We start from the raw sequence: 17,591 nt of genomic DNA, 5'->3' as shown, positions 1-17,591 counted from the left end.
TCCTTCTCCGAAAGAGGTGGTGGGGGACAGCCCCCGGCAAAGTCAGAGGTGTAGATGAGAGCACAAAGTAGTAAAGTAGGCAGGCTCTGGTTATGGGGGTAGATGCTCGAGGATTTCCAGGGGGACTCCTGAGGCTCGATCCCACCTTTGCATATGTTGAGCCTCCTTCCTCGTGACCTTTGCCATGGGCGGAGTGCCTCACGCCGGCTCCTCGCAAGGAAGAACACTTCCTGCAAGTGCAAAGGCCCTGAGGTGGGAGGGTGTCTGGCAGATTCAAGGAACAGAAAGGCAGGCAGTAAGTGAAGAGGCAAGTCGTTGGCTATGAGGCTAGGGAAATAAAGGGCCAGACGGCACAGGACACTGAGGATGCTTGCTTTCACTTTGAGTGAGATGGGAAGCATGGCAGGGTACAGATCAAACGGCCATGGACATTCTTCCAGTGGACTGTGATCAGGAGACCACAGTTTGATTATTCTGCAGAAGGTGGGGAGGCTGAAGGGGGAACGTGGTGGAAAGACTGCGAAGAGAGGGAGTTGTTACTGGGTCACTCAGTCATGTCCTATTCTTTTTGACCCCATGGACTGCAGCATGTCAGGCTTCCTTGTCCTTTACTATCTCCCAGAGTTTGCTCACATTCATGTCCATTGAGTCAGTGATACTATCTAACCATCTTATCCTCTGCTGCCCTCTTCTCCTTTTGCCTTCGATCTTTCCCAGCATCAAGTTCTTTTCTAATGAGTTGACTCTTTGCATCAGGTAGCTAAGGTATTGGAGCTTCAGCTTCAGCTTCAGCATCAGTCCTTCCAATGAATCAGATCAGATCAGATCAGATCAGTCACTTAGTCGTGTCCTACTCTTTGCGACCCCATGAATCACAGCATGCCAGGCCTCCCTGTCCATCACCAACTCCCGGAGTTCACTGAGACTCACGTCCATCGAGTCAGTGATGCCATCCAGCCATCTCATCCTCTGTTGTCCCCTTCTCCTCTTGCCCCCAATCCCTCCCAGCATCAGAGTCTTTTCCAATGAGTCAACTCTTTGTATGAGGTGGCCAAAGTACTGGAGTTTCAGCTTTAGCATCATTCCTTCCAAAGAAATCCCAGGGCTGATCTCCTTTAGAATGGACTGGTTGGATCTCCTTGCAGTCCATGGGACTCTCAAGAGTCTTCTCCAACACCACAGTTCAAAAGCATCAATTCTTCATCGCTCAGCCTTCTTCACAGTCCAACTCTCACATCCATACATGACCACTGGAAAAACCATAGCCTTGACTAGACGAACCTTTGTTGGCAAAGTAATGTCTCTGCTTTTGAATATGCTATCTAGGTTGGTCATAACTTTCCTTCCAAGGAGTAAGCGTCTTTTAATTTCATGGCTGCAGTCACCATCTGCAGTGATTTTGGAGCCCCCAAAAATAAAGTCTGACACTGTTTCCACTGTTTCCCCATCTATTTGCCATGAAGTGATGGGACCGGATGCCATGATCTTTGTTTTATGAATGTTGAGCTTTAAGCCAACTTTTTCACTCTCCACTTTCACTTTCATCAAGAGGCTTTTGAGTTCCTCTTCACTTTGTGCCATAAGGGTGGTGTCATCTGCATATCTGAGGTTATTGATATTTCTCCCGGCAATCTTGATTCCAGCTTGTGTTTCTTCCAGTCCAGCGTTTCTCATGATGTACTCTGCATATAAGTTAAATAAACAGGGTGACAATATACAGCCTTGACGAATATTCAGGGTTAATTTCCTTTAGGATTGACTGGTGTGACCTCCTTGCAGTCTAAGGGACTCTCAAGAGTCTTCTCCAACACCACAGTTTGAAAGCATCAGTTCTTCGGCACTCCACCTTCTTTGTGGTCTCTCTCATCCGTACATGACTACTGGAAAAACTATAGCTTTGACTAGACGGAAGAGAGGGAGACTGTGGTATAATAGAAATGAATTGGTCTTGGTCCCCTGGTTTCTGGTAAGGCTCTTGAAAACCTTGGCATCCAGGAGGGATAAGAGCGCCTTTTGTATAGTAACGCGATGACTGGTGGTTGGGAGCCCCTAGGTGACTTTTGATGGGGGCTGCTTGCCAAAAACACAGAGGCATCATTAGAAAGCTGGAACTTTGGACCCCGTCCTCTGTCCTCTGGGAAGGGGAGTGGGACTGGAGATTGAGTCAATCACCAACGACTGACTCAGTGACACCTACATCATGAAATCTCCATAAAAACCCTTCTCTGATGGGGTTCAGGAAGCCTCCAAATTGGTGATGCTGGTACACCCAGAGGGGCCAACGAATCATCATGCATTTCCCTTCAAGCAGTTCTCATGGTGCTCTGCTTGGTCCTCCCTGGAATGAATTGTCAATGAGCACTTTCTCCTTCTTTTTTTTTTTTTAAATAGTGTAAATGGGGGACAAATCCCATTATATAGCTGCTGAATTTTGCCCTTAAAATTTTTAAACATCGTACATTTTAAGTTTTTGTATATTTTAAATGTTATAAAATTTCTGTTTTCTGGCTAAGGACTGTTATTGTCTGGGTCTGTTTTTCTTGTATTTATTTCCAACACTTGTGCTAATTACAGAAAACATTTCTCCCAATAAAGCAAATATATATATATATATATGTATATATATATAATGCATATACATTTTAAATATTTATAATTTTTAATATGTGTATAATTTATAATATGATATTATATATAATTTTTGGATATATATATATGAATATATGTTGGAGTAGGAAATGGTAATTCATTCTAGTATTCTTGCCTGGAAAATTTCATGGACAAAGGAGCCTGGCAGGCTACGGTCCATGGGGTTGCAAAGAGTCAGACAGGACTGAGTGAGCACACACACACACATCAATATATGTATCACTGGCTAGAACTCCAGCAGAGAAATAATCCATCTGTTCAGTTCTCCACCTTCTTCACATTTGTGTGGAGCAGAATGACGAATGTCTTCTTATCAGGGGTTGGATGCTCCTCACCAGGCTTCTTGTGGCCTAGGTAGACAGAGCTATGAATTTTAAGCCCATACACGTTCTGTAGAATGCGGTTCAATGTATTTTGTTGGAGGCACTTCCCTGGTGGCCCAGTGGTTAAGATTTTACCTTCCAATGCAGGGGATGTGGGCTTGAGCCCTGGTTGGAGAGGGCTCAAGATCCTACGTGCCTCTTGGCCATAAAGCCAAAACATAAATCAGGAGCAATATTGTAACAAATTCAATAAAGATTTTTTTAAAAATCCACTAAAAATTCTTTATACCTATAGTGGACCCAGCAAATATTTTCAATAAATCCCTTCCTGTTATAATCTTTGAAATGAAATGTGTCTGTCTGTCTGCCCTGTAGGACTCGACTACCAATCATGTCCAACATCAGGAGACTGCGAAAACAACCCTGTGGATTCTTTCTGGAAAAGTGCATCCATCCAGGTAATCCTGGGGTGCACGGCTGGGCGGCAGAGCAGGTGTGGGACCTGTGAAGAGGGCGCCGGAGGGTTCAGAGGCATCACTGGGCCATCGCGTCAGTCCTTCATTTCCCTGTGTCTCACTTTCTGCCACGTTCTGATTCAGCCTCTTTGCTCCATAAAGGCATGAGGATTTAAGAAGCTGAAATGCTTAATGCATTGCCTGGCGCAGAGAAAATATTCTAAATGGTAGCTTCAGCTGAGGATCTTAAACAGTTGTTATTATTACAGTTGGGTTGCAGTTGTTGTTACTGTTTCAAATCAATGTGATATTGGTTGCGATGTGAAGTGGCGTAATCCCTGCTTTACGGGAGAACCTGGGCCTCCTGAGACCTATATGTGGGGGTCAGAGGCATCCAGAAGGCTGATATTCTTGGGACAGGAGATGATACAGACCAGAGATAAACTGGAGGTGCAGAAAGTGAAAGTGAAGTCACTCAGTCGTGTCCGACTCTTTGCAACCCCGTGGACTGTAGCCTACTAGGCTCCTCTGTCCCTGGGATTTTTCCAGGCAAGAGTACTGGAGTGGATTGCCATTGCCTTCTCCAGCAGATCTTCCCGACCCATGGACTGAACCCCGGTCTCCTGCATTGTAGGCAGACGCTTTACTGTCTGAGCCACTAGGGAAGTCCCACAGTCCCCTAATGGCCACGGAGAATATCATCAGCAGAATTGATAGCGATCAGTAGCTAGAAAACACCAGTGACTGCAGCTTACATTTCCTGCCACCAGCATTAGACCAAAGATTCCAAATAAGAAGGTGACATTTTTAGCTCAGTGCCTGACGAAGAGCAGTTGACTGTTATCTGCATTGGCTAGGGCTCTGGCAATGTCTGGTCCTGCCACTGAGCCCCTTTCAGGGTTATCTGTGTCCCTTTCAGTCTCATTTCCTGCCCTGGATCACCAGGTGTCCACCGGAGCCACTGTTCATCAGGGCAAGAGACTCTTCTGTTATATCTTCCGCTACAGGGGCAGTTTGGAACTAAGCGGAGGGTGGCTCCCGACAAAGGTGTTCTTATTCCTCTCTCTCCTGCCAGCTCCGGGGAGCCCTCGGTCTGTGCCTGCTCCCCACAGGTTCTGCCTGGAGTGCAGAACCACTCCAGGGGGTGAGCTGCCCAAGCCCCTCATTGAGGAGTGGGGGGCTGTGTGGCATCATCATCTGAACATGGGGTCCTAAGGACCACGCAGGAGTGACGTCAGCATCGTATGCAGAGAAACCCAAATGTTACCCCGTGGACCTACCGCATTTCAAAGTGCGCTCCAAGCCACCTCCAACCCTGAAATGGGAGTTTCGTAACCATGCTCACCTTTACGACTGGAGAAGGAATTGGCAACCCACTCCAGTATTCTTGCCTGGAAAATCCCATGGACAGAGGTGCCTGGCAGGCTGCAGTCCATTGGAGTTGCAAAGAGTGGGACTCGACTGAGTGACTAACACAAACACACACACATTTTATGAACCCTCAGAATATGCTGGGTAGTCTGAACGTGAAGTGAGATAATATAGTATTGATATACTGATGAGGAGAGGGTCCGAACCATGGCAGAGAAATATGCCATAAATAGTAGTATCATTTAAAATAATTTGATCATCACAGCGATCCTATAGGTAGAGACTCTTACTACCCTTGTTTGACAGATAGGCCTTGGTGACGAGGCCAAGGAACTTAATCCGTCTAATTACTGAGCTAACAAGTGCAGCAACTGGACACTGTGACTTCATACAGCCTCACTGCGTCTGCATTCCTTTTTCTTTTTCTTGGCTGTGCCGTGTGGCATTCAGGACCTTAGCTCCCCGACCAGGCATTGACCCTGTGCCCCCTGCAGTGGAAGAATGGCGTCCTAACCACTGGACCACCAAGAAAGTCCCGACATGCTTTGTTTTAATGAAAAAAAAAAAATTTTGTATCACCAGTTTAATAGCTGCTCATGATAGAGAATGATAATTATAGAATGTATAAAGAAAAAAACTAGTTATTCACATTCCTGCTACCTAAGAGCAAATCATTTAACACAGTGGTCATCAGACTTTGGCATTTGCAGATTTAACCTCGAATGTTCGCATGTTTGGAAGCAAGCTGAGACAGGTGTGGTGGCATGGAGCGGAGTGTTGCAGCCGGTACTGGGTGGCCAGGCTCTCCTGGTGGTTCAGATGGTAAAGAATCCACCTGTGATGCAGGAGACCAGGGTTCGATCCCCGAGTCAGGAAGGTCCCCTGGAGAAGGAATTGGTAACCTACTCCAGTGTTCTTGCCTGGAGAATTCCATGGACAGAGGAGCCAGGCAGGCTACAGTCCATGGAATCACAGAGTCCATGACTGAGCAACTTACATTTAACACTGCCAGAGAACAAGCCCGGCCTTGCGAATCTCAGATCTGCGTGACAGCCCTGCCCTGCTCCACCTCAGTCCAGAAGAAGCATTTTATCAGGGAAATTATATGCTCCAGTAGTGTGCTGAGCAGGAGATTGGGGAATTTCTCTGGCCCTGTGTCTGCCTTAGGAATTTCGGGGGTTGACTGACTCCCACACTTCTGCCCATTCATTTTTGTGTTTTTCTTTATTTATTTGACTCCACTGAGTCTCAGTTGTGACAGGCAGGATATTTTCAAGTTGCAGCACACGGGAGCCAGGTCCCTGACCTGGGATCGAACCCTGGCCCCCTGCACTGAGAGCACAGGAGGCTTAGCCACTGGACCACCAGCCAAGTCCCTGCCCATTCATTTTGAACAGAGTTGAGCGCGAGCCATCTCATCTCACACACTGCTCTGGATGTAAGCACTTCTTGGGCTACGGCCAGTCTTTCGTAGTCTTTTACCAGCAGCTGGGTTGTATTTCAGACGTGTGAGTACCACGATGGACTTACCCTTCCCTGTAGCTGACCGTTTTAGATTGGTTACAAACCGTGCTGCAGTATAATTCTGTGCACCGGGGGATCCTTTGTGATGTTTCCTGAGTATTTCTGGCTCATCGTCTGGGCGTGTGTTTCGCATTCATTCTGTCTCTTGAAGTTACTTCTGTGTGACTTGCGTTGGCTAATAGGATATGAGTAGGAGTGACTGCCTGACTTCTGGGTGTGTGCGTGCATGCACGCCAGGTCACTTTAGCCGTGTCTGACTCTTTGGGACCCCATGGACTGTAGCCCGCCAGGCTCCTCTGTCCATGGGATTCTCCAGGCAAGGATACTGGAGTGGCTTGCCATTTCCTTCTCCAGGCGATCTTCCCACCTCCAGGATCAAACATGAATTTTCTGTGGCTCCCACATTACAGGCAGGTTCTTTACCACTGAGCCACTGGGGAAGACTTGAAGAACTGGTCTGTGGCGTGCCACTTTTCTCTCCCTTCACTGATAAACTATGACTCTGCAGATGTGGAGACTTCATCAACTCGGGTCCCAGAGCAGGAGCATATGTAGGAAAACCCAAACCCCAAATCCGAAAACCAGTGATACACATGTAGCATATGCATGAAATAAACCTTTCTTGTTTAAAGCCACTGGGATTTTTGAGACTGTTTGTAATGGCAGCAGCATAAGATAGTGTACACTGATTGATACAGGGTTGGAATCTGATAGTTTTGGATTCTTTTATTTTTTTAAAAATAGTTCTTTATTTATGTTGGCTGTACTGGGTCTTTGTTGCTGCTTGAAGGGGCTTTTCTCCAGTGGCAGTGTCAGAGTTCTCTTTGCAGTGGCTTCTATTCCTGCAGAGCCCAGGCTCTAGAGCACGGGCTCAGTAGTTGGGGCGCACGGACTTAGTTGTTTGGTGGCCTGTGGGATCTTCCCAGACCAGGGATTGAACCCATGTCCCCTGTATCGGCAGGCAGATTCTTAACCACTGGACCAGCAAGGGAGTCCTGTATTGTTTTATGATGGTAGATGACAGGCATGAGGTTTGCACATTTCAAAGCAATTTGCTTTCCAAGATATGCCAATTTACATCCCTTCTAGCTCTGTGGAATACCAGATTTATCACATCCTTGTCAGTATTGAGGATTATTAATTGAAAAAAAAAAACGGTTGACTATTTCATAGGTGAAAAATGGTGTCTTGGCTAACTCAAAATGCTTGTTTCTTTTTTGCAGTATGCAAGAGATAGTTCTGGGGTGATCAATGTCATGCTGAATGGCTCAGAGCCAGCAGGAGCCTATCCTGTAAAAGGGTAAGAATGCGAGCCCTAGCATATATGACAAAGATGCCAAGATGTCTTTTTAATTGTTTTGAATGGAGGCTTAAGAGGATCGTCCGCATATCCCAATCTAGTGCTTTTGTAAGTTCAGCTGGAGCAAAACCATTGAATGACCTGGACATCAGAGCCATGTGCATACCTTTATTCCACTAACAGCTGAATGCACGAATGCAATAGTAACCTAAGAGTTAAAGCTAAAAGGTAATCCCCAAAGGGCTTCCCTGGCGGCTCTGTGGTAAAAAATCCACCTGCCAATGAAGGAGACTCGGATTTGATCCTTGAGTCAGGAAGATCCCCTGGAGAAGGAAATGGCAATCCATTCCAGTATTCTTGCCTGGAGAATCCCATGGAGACAGGAGCCTGGTGGGCTACAGTGTGCATGAGGTTGCAAGACTTAGCAACAGAATCGCCACCACCAACAACCCCCAATAGTGTTAAAAGTAATGTGTAAGTCGGCTAACAATGATATGGGAACAGTGTCATATTGCCTTAGGACTTGACAGAACGTGTTTTCTCAGTTTTTTTGCAGATTTTGAAATTCCCTACCTCCAGAAGGATAAAATCACACGAATTGAGATCTGGGTGATGCATGAAATCGGAGGACCCAAGGTGTAAGTTACCGTGCTACTGGTGATGGTCATGGTACAAACATGCTTTTCTTGGATGTGACATGACCCAGTCTGATTTACATGTACAGTTCTGGGGAAGCCACTGTCTTCTCTGTTCATAGTGTGGTGGGCAGAGAAAGGCAAAGGCTTGACTTTCTGAAATGCCACGAGTCAGTCCTGAGCCCAGAGAGAAAGCTTCCTTTATCCAGAGACTCCTCTCAGCCTTTCTGAGTGACCAGGGCAGCATCAGATAGGAGAGGGCCTCATGCATTCGTGTGGGGCAAAGCCAATTTTTTCTCTCTGTCATTAGAAGTCCAAAAACCTCACCAGGAGTTCTCAGAATTGACTCATGGACTATGTAATGAAGACATTCTTTTCACAGAACAACCAGTTTCATAACTGGGTCTCAGATAACTGGCTGAGAAAGCTTTTAAGATCCATACTTTTCTGGGAAACCACTAACTCAATGGTTGCATCAGCTCAGATATCAATGCAAGCTTGAAGTCCTCCTTTTTTTTTTTTTTTTAACTTTTTATTTTGTATTGGGGTATATAGCCAATTACATGTTGTGATGGTTTCAGCTGAACAGCGAAGGGACTCAGTCGTACATGTATCCATGTAGTGTCAGTGGCACTGAAATGTAGGACTGAACCTTTAACAACAGGGGACTGCTTTTTATGAATTATGCTCAGACTGTAAAAGGAGCCCAAGCAGGAATTAAAAATAATGGCAGAGAGGTACATACGTGGACACACAGACATGGGCAAACGCAGATTAAACACGCATTGGGCAGCAGAATTGGGTTGTTATGTTTTCAGTCTCGTCGGAATAAATACATTTAAAAAGTCGAAAGTGATGTACATCAACATGTGAGCAGCGGTTATCGCCAAGGATGTGAGATTTAGGCTCCCCGCCCTTTTTGTTTATTTGAGTTTTCTAATATTTTTTGATTTTGTATGTATTTTCTATTTCCATCTGAAGATCGACTTAATACGCTGTGGGTTGGATAAGGGGGCAGTCAGCTCGCTCGGAGCCCAAGCCCAGCACTGCGTCTGTGGTGCGGCCGGGATGCGCCCTGTGGTCCACCGCGCACGCACCGGCGCGGGCCTGAGCATGGATGTGCCTGACTCGCGGGCTTCGGACAGGTTTAAGGTTCAGAGCATCTCCACGTGGGAGCGGCGGCTCGGGTTCCGGCAACACCTCTGGATTCAGAGAATCTGCCACATATTTCTCCATCGAGGAGTATATCTCAGTAGCACGTGGCCAGTATAACTTTTCATTAACACAGAAACAGCTTCTTTGATGTGTAATGTCTGTGTTTGTGTTTCAGGGAATCCTGTGGAGAAGGCAGCGTGAAGCTCTTGGAAGACAGGCTGGACAAGATGGGTTTCCAGTACAGCTGTATCGATGACTACACGTAGGTGGCGGATTGTAATCCGTTGTTCAGTCGCTAAGTCATGTCCGGCATTTTGCAACCCTCCCTGTCCTTCACTGTCTCCTGGAGTTTGTTCAAATGCATGCTTATCGAGTCTGTGACACTGTCTAACCCTCTCATCCTCTGCCGCACCCTTCTCTTTTTGCCTTCCATCTTTCCCAGCATCAGGGTCTTTTCCAAAGAGTTGGCCCCTCGCATCAGGTAGCCAAAGTATTGGAGCTTCAGCTTCAGCAACGGTTATCAGTGCTTATATTCAAAGAAGGAGCAGGGGGCTGTTGGAAAGGTTTTTCAGAGGTCAGCCCCAGAGGCCATGGAACTGTGCCTTCCTGTTGTCACTGGATCTGGGGACCGGCAGTGCTTTCCAGCTAGAGTTCCCCCTCACCCCCATCCCCTACTGTCCTCAGCCCTTTTTAAGGATGCTTAAAGGATGGACATTTGCCATTTATCATTTGTGAGTATCTGGTGTCCTCCTCACTTGCTTACCTGCTTGGGGAGTCACCTGCACACTGCTCCTCTGGATGCCACACTACCCGTGATTTATATTAAGGGGAGTTTGAGATACTTACAGAGAGATGCTTGGTGGCTGTGGACCAACCGAAGTCATCATAGCTACCATTTATCACGGACTTTATGGGCCAGGTACTTTATATACATGTAGTCAGAGATCATTTCGGGGTGCTCCTGATTCTTGGAAATGTAAGTTTGGCTCAAATTCTGGGATGATTGAAAGCCCTCCCCTGGCCTGGGAATTACTCACCTATCGCTTCCTGCTTCTCTATGTGTCTTTATGTGTTGGCTCCTGAGTTTGCGGGCCTGTTTGTTTCCCTGGGGGCCGGAGCCCAACACTTCAGTGATTTAGGGGCTTTCCCGAAGGTTTGTGAGTGCGGCAGGGTGCATGTTACATCTGCAGCCTTTACCAGCGCCAGGGACTGTCCAGCTGGCCCTGCCGCCCTCTGGCCTTCTCAAAAGGGACCTGGTGACCCTCCCACCTGAGCAAAGCCCCCAGAAGTGTGGGTCTCCCCCTCCTCAGGCCTCCCCCCAAGAACAGGCCTGTTCTTTTCCCATAGCTTGAAGCTGGACTCTTTCCCTTCTCTGTTATTGCTAACAGTCTCAGAAGACTCTGAAGTTAGTTAGGTGTTATCATCACCCTGTTTTGAACACAAAGTAAAGCACATACTCTTGTTTTGGAAACATAATCTGTGTTCAGAAAAATGCAGAAACCATAAGTATCCAGTTGGATGAATTTCCCCAGGGCACTGAACACGTGTACCCGGATTAAGAGGCAGAGCGTCACCAGCACCCCCAGTCTCTTCTTGGTCTCCCTTTCAGGCTCCCCATCCGCCTGTAGTAGGAACCACTCTCTGGACTTGTAAAAGCATAGATTTGTTTTGTCTGTTTTATATAAATACCCCCTGTTTATGCATGGGTAAATGAAAGGTCAGAGGTTAAGCAAGTTTCCCAAAGTCACCGCTCGGTGACACAGCTGAGTTTTGAACCCATCACTGTGTGACCCTGAAGCTTCCCCTTTTTCTTTCTACTCTGAGATTCCTCCTTTCTTACAGCATCAGGTTTTTGTAAATTAAATAAAAGGCAATTCTGATTCTAAAAGAGCTCAGGGATAGGAAAAAAAATAATGGCTAAAAATTCCACAGTTGTGAGCACTTGGCTTTGGCCCAGGGACTTCCCTGAGGAGGCTGTCTTTTTACAAGTCATCAGGTCAAATGGGGGCCCAGGGCTGCCTTCCCGACTCACAGCTGTGAGCCTCAAGGACTCAGCCTGCTTTTCCTGAGTCACGTTGCCCCGCCTAAGCTGGACCCAGGCTCCGCCCTTGCATGCCTGGCTCAGCCCCCAGTTCCTATTTCTGTACCACCTGTGGGCTCTCGCGTTCAGATGGGGTTTTATTTCTCCTGGGCCCCCAGAGAGATAACAACAGGCTTAACACAGGGTGAGCAGCCAGGGTTAACAGATCAGACTCAAGCCCAGATGTAAGTGAGAATCCCCTGCCCGTCAAATTTCAGGTGACACTGACCTCTGTGCCACGGCGGTGGAACTTTCTCCCCACATCCTGCAGATCGTGGCAAGGTCCTTGTTCAAAGCCTCTCTTGCCTCCTGTTTTCTGCTTTGCATTGTATTGACCCACACTCCGTGAAACTCAGTGCGTTTTGGTGGGGGAAGTGGGGAGTCATGACAGCAATACCAAGCTACTTTTTAAAAATTAATATTATTTTTTGGCTGTGCTGGATCTTTGTTGATGTGAGGCAGCTTTCTCTCATTGCAGCCAGCAGGGGATTCCTCTCTAGCTGCGGTGCTGGGGCTGCCCTTGTTGTCAAACACGGGCTCCAGAGCTCAGGCTCAGCAGTTGGGGTGCTTGGGCTGAGTTGCTCTGCACTGAGTGGAATCCTCTGAGACCAGGGATCGAACCTGTGTCCCCTGCATTGGCAGGTGGATTTTCAACCAGTGGCCCACCAGGGAAATCCAATAACAGACTACTCTTGTTAAAAAAAAAATGTATCTGAACGGTGTCCACTGAGAAGTAGAGAGTCCTAGGGAGGGGTCACGTAGCGTGCCATAGACAGAATGCTTTCCTGTTCTTCCCAAGTCCCCTCCAGTCACCCTGTGGCTGACTGACATCCTCTCTTGGCCTGCCTCTCACTGTCACCAGGCTCCTGTCCTCATTGCTACTTTCCCTTCCCTCCGGACTGTCCTGGAACCCGCATCTTCTTCCCTGAAGCCTGGGCACCAGCCATCACCCACGTGCTTCAAGTCCAACCTTCTGCCCGAAGTTCTTATCAACAGATTTTCCCAGAAAAGTTGTACATCTTTACAGAAGTGGTTCCATGCCCAGGCTTTGGAGGGGAGGTTCAAGTTCAGCTCCGCAACTTGCTACTGTGAGAACTTGGCCAAGTTCCTCTGGACAGTTTTCTCAGCTGTCGATCGCAGATAATAATTTGTTGTTGTTGTTCAGTTGCTCAGTCGTGTTCGACTCTTTGTGACCCCATGGACTGCAGCATGCCAGGCTTCCCTGTCCTTCACCATCTCCCAGAGTTTGCTCAGATTCATATCCCTTGAGTCCTCGATGCTAACTATCTCATCCTCTGCCACCCGCTTCTCCTGCCCTCAATCTTTCCCAGCATCAGGGTCTTTTCCAATGACTTGGCTCTTTGCATCAGGGGGCCAAAGTATCGGAGCTTCAGCTTCAGCTTCAGCATCGGTCCTTCCAGTGAATATTCAGGGTTGTTTTCCTTTAGGATTGACTGGTTTGATCTCCTTAGTACATGCTTTGTTCGGTTGTTGTAAGGAGGGAATGACATCATCTATGTAAAATATTTAATATATCATCAGATTTTCTGGTACATAGTAAGTGCTCAACAAATGCCAGCTAATATTTTTGAAAATAAACTGTGTCCTTCAAGGTCAGAGACTTTGTATCTCTAGTACCTTGCAGGTTCCCCATAAATGTATGATGAATGAAAGTCACTTGAATCAGCCCTTAAATATTACTTCTTTTCATTTTGCAGACCAGTGAAGCTCTTACAGTGTGTGGAACACAGCACTCATCCTGACTGTGCCTTAAGTTCGTAAGTAAATTTTTAACCTAACTTCCTTGCTTCCTGAAGATGGCCAGCCCTTACCATTTACAGGATGCCGGTGGGTCACAGTGTCATTTTACGCCCACCCGCTGAGATGCCCGGCTGCAGAGTAAGGTTGGTACGTGTGCACTGCCCCTCTCCATCTCTGCGCTGCTGGTAAGTGCAGGTTTGCTGAGCATCTGTGCAGCTGAGCTGACCCCCACGTGCACCATGGGAGCAAGGCCACTGCAGCTGCACCGGCGGCAGCACAAAGCCTGGACCTGGGGTGGCAGGACCACCTCTTAAAATTTACTTCTGTGGACCTCAGAAATGAAAGCTATTTTACCAGCAAAAGTGGGCTTATTTTGGGGGACCTCCCTGGTGGTCTGGTGGTTCAGACTTTGCCTTCCAATGCAGAAGCTGTGGGTTCAATCCTTGGCTGGGGAGTTAAGACCCCCACCCCACCCCCTGTCTCATGGTTTAAAAACCAAAATGTGCAACTGAAGCAATATTATAACAAATTCAATAAAGACTTGAAAAATGGTCCACACCAAAAAAACCTTTTTTTTTTTAAAGAAAGTGAGTTTATTTGGGACCAGTAGAGGAATTGCAGTTTGGAACAAGCAAGCTATAGCAAAAGCCACAGGCAATACTGGAGTGGTAGCCTTTCCCTTCTCCAGGGGATCTTCCCAACCCAGGGATCGAACCCAGGTCTCCCACATTGCAGGCAGATTCTTTACCAGCTGAGCCACAAGGGAAGCCTGTGAGAATGGATGTGAGAGTTGGACCATAAAGAAGGCTGAGCACTGAAGAATTAATGCTTTTGAATTGTGGGGTTGAAGAAGATGCTTGAGAGTCCCCTGGACAGCAAGGAGATCAAACCAGTCAGTTCTAAAGGAAATCAGTCCTAAATATTCTTTCCCTCTACCCCCATTTCCTCTAAGGAATTTCTTTCAGCATTTTGGTCCATTTCTGCCCATACATCCCAGTACACACATATGTTACCAGACACAGATGTGAGTTTGTTCATCTGTTTGTTTTTCATTTCATCTTATTTTCATTTATTTACTTGCCTTTTCAGAAAAGTTATTTATTTTTAATTGGGGGGTAATTGCTTTACAAGACTCTGTTGGTTTCTGCCATACATCAGCGTGAGTCAGCCACAGATATTCATATGCCCCCTCCCTCTTGAACCTCCCTCCTACCTCCCACCCCATCCCACACCACAGAGCACCAGATTTGAGCTCCGCGTGTCACACAGCAAACTCCTCCTGGCTGTCTGTTTTACCTATGGTAATGTATTTGTTTGCACGCTTCTCTCCTGGTTCGTCCCCCCGCTCCTTCCCTGCCTGTGCCAACGAGTCTATTCGCTATGTCTGCATCTCCATCGCTGTCCTGCGAATAGCTTCACCAGTACCATCTTTCTAAATTCCGTGTATAGGTGTCAATATATGAGAGTTGTTTTTCTGACTTACTTCGCTCTGTGTAATAGGCTCTAGGTTCATCCACCTCATTAGAACTGACTCAAATGCCTTCTTTTTTATGGCTAATATTCTACTGTATATATATGTAACACAACTTCTTTATCCATTCCTCTGTCAATGGACATCTAGGTTGCTTCCATGGCCTAGCTATTGTAAATAGTACTGCAGTGACCACTGGGGTACATGTGTCTTTTAGAATTGTGGTATATGCCCAGTGGAAAGAATATCCTTTGGCTCTTCCCCAAAATGATTACCTCTATTGTAACATAGATGTATATTTTTATTAAAAAGAAATCAATGCTGAAATTCAGTTCAGTTCAGGTCAGTCGCTGTCGTGTCTGACTCTGCGACCTCATGGACCGTCCAGAAGTGGGACTCCTGGATCATATGGTGGTTTTATTCCTAGTTTTTAAAGGAATCTTCATACTGTCTTGCATAGTGGCTGTACTAGTTTGCATTCCCACCAACAGGGCAAGAGGGCTCCCTTTTCTCCACACCCTCTCCAGCATTTACTGTTTGCAGATTTTTTGATGATGGCCCTTCTGACTGGTGTGAAGTGATACCTCATTGTAGTTTTGATCTGCATTTCCCTAACAACCAGTGATGTTGAGCATGTTTTCATGTACTTCTTGGCCGTAAGTGAAAAAGAGAAAAACAAATGTCATCTATTAATGCGTATATGGTGGAATCTAGAAAAACGGTACAGATGAACCCGTTTGCGGGCAGGAATAGAGACACAGATGCAGAGAATGGATGTGCGTGGACATGGTGGGGGAAGCCGGGGCAGAATGACTCGGGAAATTGGGATTGACATGTACACACACTACCATGCAAGGAATGGCAATAAAGGAGACAAGACGTTTACATCATCAGTTCCTGCATGTGTCCCTGGAGTGGCTGTCGAGGTTAAGTCCCTCCCTCCAGTGCTCTGCTGGTCACTCCCTGTGAATTAGGCACGCCTGTTTTTGAGGCCTCTCACAGGAAGGGAAAGAATAGACGAGGGCCTGGGTCTTCACTTTCCTCTCCTGAGAATGAAACCCACCCTCCCTTCCCTGCTTAATATTTATCTCAAAGGCAACACATCCCAAACTGGACTCCTGAATTTACCCACTGTGTTGGGCTGAGTCATACATCTAAATATGTGCTGGTCCTAACCCCTGGAATGAGTGGGTTTTACTTTATGTTACAAAAGGAGCTTTGCAGATATAAGAACGTAAGGGTCTTGAGATGGGGAGACAGTTTTGGACTGTCCACATGGGCCCTGTATGTAATGTAAGTGTCCTGACAAAAGGGAGGCGGAGGAGGCTTGGTTCGAGAGGAGGAGAAGGTGCTGCGGTCTCGGAAGCAGAGATCGGAATCCTCGCAGGTAGATGCCCCGGCATGCATGCTCAGTTGTGTCTGACTCTCCTCAACCCCATGGACTGTAGCCCACCAGGCTTCTCTGTCCTGGGGATTCTCCCAGGCAAGAGTACTGGGGTGGGTTGCCATTTCCTTCTCCAGGGGATCTTCCCAGTGGTGCACTTAAAAAATATGTTTTTAATTAATTCACTAAGTTTTTGCTGCGCATGGGCTCTCTTGTTGCAGTGGGCAAGCCTCACAGCGGTGGCTTTTCTCGTTGCGGAGCACACGCTCTAGGCACGTGGGCTCAGTAGATGTGGTGCGCGGGCTTAGTTGCCCTGCAGCAAAGTTTGTAAAACACACGGACCTTTGTTTAAAGAAAAAAAGTTAAAGAGTAGATGGTTTATGTCACATATCTCCATAAAGCTGGGGGTGGTGGAAAACCATGTAACAATACGGAAACATTCTCACAAACAACTAAAGTAAGAAATGTGTAGTAAACAGTCTTATCGACTTATAAGTTAATGGACAAAAATTCAGTGTGTGGATCATCTGCAGGATTGGTGAGGATATGAGGAAGCAGACATAATCGTGTAACTGACATAAGGCCTTGCTGTGTCAGTCAGGGTTCCAAGGAGAAAATCAGATTTCTCATCTTGGCCCCAGTTTACGGTTCAAAATGTATTCCCCTACTCCGCCCTGGCCCTAGGTCACAAAAGTAGGAGAGCAAATTTCACTTGCTTAGGGATAGTGGAGAAAAGGACTTTTCATCGGAAGAAATTCAGAATCTAATGAGCAGCTGTTGATATAAAGCCAACTTATATTACTTTTGTGTTAAGTTTAGTAACAGTCTGTATTTTTTTTATATATTTAACTTATTTATAACATTTTAGAGGATTTAGCATATACGAATAGCTCTTGGAATAGCCGTGTGATTCCAATATAAATTTAACTTTTAAATAACTGATTTTAGACTTAGAATTTTTAGTTGAAAGTTATTAGCGATTTTTACTTTTTTAAATCAGTCATTGCTGCTGTTCAGTTGCTAAGTTGTGTCTGACTCTTTGTGACCCAATGGACTGCAGCATGCCAGGCTCCCCTGTTCTTTAAATCAGTGTTGAAATGTTTAAGAGAATTAAGATTAAATTTTATACATTTATTAAATTTACTAGCATCAAGTATTTAAGAAGATTTTGCTCACTTGAAGTCACTTAACAATATTTTATAAAGAAAATGTAATATTTTAAAATGAAAGTTTAAAAGAATCTAACCTAAAATGTTCTGGGAATTAGAATAATTTTGAAGTCCCCTTAGAAGTTATTATCAGAGCTCATTCGGCTTTTAAATTAGAACAAGACTATTCATAAATGAAATAGAAAAAGTGTATGGGAAAGTTAAGATTTTGAATTTGTTAATGTAATAGCTAGAATTAATTTTTAAAACCAAAGTAACTGCAAGTAATGTGTTTTTCTCTCTGCATAAATGCTGTCCTCAAGCACAACTCCACA

At 46.0% G+C, this 17,591-nt stretch overlaps 1 protein-coding gene across 3 annotated transcripts in view; it reads left to right on the top strand.

The window, feature by feature from the left end:
- Window positions 1-17,591, top strand: part of BST1 (bone marrow stromal cell antigen 1) — a 44,213-nt gene that overhangs the window by 9,094 nt on the left and 17,528 nt on the right. For all 3 annotated transcript variants that reach the window (XM_086404749.1, XM_086404751.1, XM_086404748.1), the window contains exons 4-8: window positions 3,348-3,430; window positions 7,546-7,622; window positions 8,168-8,260; window positions 9,588-9,674; window positions 13,211-13,270. In XM_086404749.1, the coding sequence (XP_086260875.1) occupies window positions 3,348-3,430; window positions 7,546-7,622; window positions 8,168-8,260; window positions 9,588-9,674; window positions 13,211-13,270 (400 nt within the window). The remainder of the gene's footprint in view (window positions 1-3,347; window positions 3,431-7,545; window positions 7,623-8,167; window positions 8,261-9,587; window positions 9,675-13,210; window positions 13,271-17,591) is intronic.

The sequence above is a fragment of the Bos grunniens genome, chromosome 6 (assembly GCF_055505025.1).
Source record: "Bos grunniens cultivar Pamir isolate PY7600 chromosome 6, Bosgru_T2T1.0, whole genome shotgun sequence".
Lineage (NCBI taxonomy): Eukaryota > Metazoa > Chordata > Mammalia > Artiodactyla > Bovidae > Bos > Bos grunniens.
The sequence above is the reverse complement of the archived record's forward strand: the minus strand, read 5'-3'. Positions and strand labels throughout refer to the sequence as shown.